The sequence below is a fragment of the Belonocnema kinseyi genome, chromosome 9 (genome assembly GCF_010883055.1).
Source record: "Belonocnema kinseyi isolate 2016_QV_RU_SX_M_011 chromosome 9, B_treatae_v1, whole genome shotgun sequence".
NCBI lineage: Eukaryota > Metazoa > Arthropoda > Insecta > Hymenoptera > Cynipidae > Belonocnema > Belonocnema kinseyi.
The window spans coordinates 124,349,756-124,352,385 of NC_046665.1; the positions used below are offsets into that span (position 1 = coordinate 124,349,756).

At 28.9% G+C, this 2,630-nt stretch overlaps 1 protein-coding gene across 1 annotated transcript in view; it reads left to right on the plus strand.

Annotated features, from left to right (window-relative positions):
• Positions 1–880, plus strand: part of LOC117179482 (eukaryotic translation initiation factor 4E-binding protein 1) — a 20,535-nt gene extending 19,655 nt beyond the window's left edge. The window contains exon 4 of the mRNA XM_033371339.1: positions 653–880. Within this exon, the coding sequence (XP_033227230.1) occupies positions 653–702 (50 nt within the window). The 3' untranslated portion in view covers positions 703–880. The remainder of the gene's footprint in view (positions 1–652) is intronic.
• Positions 881–2,630: the final 1,750 nt, after the last annotated feature.

Below are 2,630 nucleotides of genomic sequence, written 5' to 3' on the forward strand. Positions count from 1 at the left end.
TCGAGTCTGTTTGAAAAACGTTACAAGGTACGTAGAAAATTTAACGAGAATTTTTTTCCAAGTGCACGTTTTCAAAAATAAGGAAGGCGATACAAAAATTATTGCTATTTTAAATTCAAGAAATAAGCTTCGAAATTAGAAATGTTAAAAATAATTTTTGAAACTAATGTCTCATTGTTGTATTTGCAATCAATAAAATATATTTATACAAAATTCGAATTGTTAAAATTTGGGAATTTTTCAATTCGGTTATTTTATTAATCGGCAATTTTTTGTCGCGAATTTTATTATTCGGGAATTTTATAATTCTGAATTTTTACTATTCAAAAATTTTATTATTCGGGAATTTTCCAATTCGGTATTTTTATTTTTCGGCAATTTTATTATTCGCAAATTTTACAGTGTCGGGAATTTTATTTTTCGTGTTTTTTTCAGCCGTCCCGTTCTTTTTTGAGAATTTTGGAAGTCTCTTAAATTTTCTGTTGAACCAAAATAATAAATCAATAACAAATTAATTATTTTTAAAATAAATACTTTTTAAAATAAAAAATACGATATTTTATTCCACAGGGACTATGAGTGAGGCCTGAGATTCTAATGAAAGAAAAATTAAATTTGAAAATGGTTAATTTTTTTCTCTTTTCTATTCCAGAAACTCCTGTGATCGACGAGACCGGCGAGCAATTTGAAATGGACATGTGAGGGAAATATCCAGAATTAATTGTGATGAAGATATGTGTTCATTTTTGAGCCTGTAAAAATTACTGAAAAATGAATTGGGTTTTTGCGAATAATCGAGTGACAGAGTTGCTCGAGCAATGAGCCAATTTATGAATAATAGCTCAGAGTCCATATAATTATAATAAATATTAAATATTAATTATTAATTATTTTAAAAGGACCAAACTGTGCTCTGAATGAAGTGAGAACAGCCTCTGAGGAAAGATTTTTTGACAATACGAGTAAAAAGTAAATCTATTTTATCATTCGAATATTGTACAAAGGAAATTTAGGCTCAAACGAGACTCCTTTCGTCTTGTCCCCTTCTGAATTATTAAATTCTATACATTTTTTTTTTTTAGTTTGCTACTTGAAGATATTAATTACGAATAAAGCATGTCTTTTTTTATTACTCGGTCTATATTTCTGCGTCGACTAATATTTGGATAAGTGTGGTTTGAATGAAAATTATCAATCAGCTGTGATTTTTTTTTTTTAGCTAAAAATATGCCATTTTTACCGAAATAGATGAATTTTCTGCCCAAAGAGACGAATTTTCATAAAAAGGGGGAATTTTCAACCAAATTTTTGAGTTGAAAACATGGAATGGTTACATTTTCAGATAAAAAAATTAATTTTCACTAAAGAATGGGTTATTCAACTAAAATAATGAATCAACAACGAATTTTTGATTAAAAAATTAGAGATCAATTGAATTTTTAACAAGAAAAGTTGAATTTTGTACAAAAAAATTACTTTTCAAACAAGAAAGATGACGTTTTTAAATAAAGGCGAATTCTGAATTTAAAAGATAAAAAAAAAAAGAAGACAATTTTCAACAATATACAGGAATTTTAAACTGAATAAGAAAATAATTTTTCAAACCAACATGAAAAATTAAAATTTTCAGTTTTGAACTAAAAAAAAGGTGGGATCATCAAATGAAAAAAATCATTTTTAACAAAATATTCATCTCTCAAGCAAAGGAGACAATTTTTAACCTAAAAGGTAGATTATTAACCAAATAGTTGAATTTTCAAAAAAAAAAAAAATAATAATAATAATTTAGAAGTCAGTTGAATTTTCGATGAGAAAAATTGCATTTTTAACAAAAACAGTTCTTTTTCAACCGAGAAACATGATTTTTTAAATAAAAAAAGATCAGTTTTCTACAAAAAAAAACTTTTTTTTTAATAGTTCAATTTTGAACCAAAACAAGGGTTTTAATTTTAAGTGATGAATTATTAAATGAAAAAATGAATTTTTAAGAAAATAGTTGAATTTTCAAACAACGGAGACAAAGGGGGAGGTTCGGTTAGGCCGGTTTTTGGCCTAATTTATTTTTGGACCAAAAAATCTGAAAAAATCATGGTACTATCTTATAAGTATCCCGAGTCGATTGCACGCTAAACGGACTACCCTCGAGAGATTTGACACTCTTAAACATGTATTCTGAGGTTAGCTCGGATTTACTATGGTTTTCGGGGTCGCCGAATACAAATCTGGCGTCCTTTGACTTGTATCGCGTCAGGTTCAAGGTCATTGGAAGGTCAAATCGAGAGAAAACGGTAAAAAAATCCAAAAAAATATGTTATAGGTTTTTGGGGTCGCTGATTACGAATCTGGTGTCCGCTAACCTTTATCGCGTCAGGTTCAAGGTCATGGGAAGGTCAAATCGAGAGAAAACGCTGAAAAAAATATGTTATCGATTTGACTTTCAAATGACCTTGAACCTGACGCGATAAAGATCAGCGGACAGCAGGTTCATAATCAGCGACCCCAAAAGCCTATAACATATTTTTTAAAAATTTTTTTACCGTTTTTTCTCGATTTGAACTTCAAATGACCTTCAAATGACCTTGAACCTGAAGCGATAGAGTTCAACGGATGCCAGATTCGTAATTAGCGAC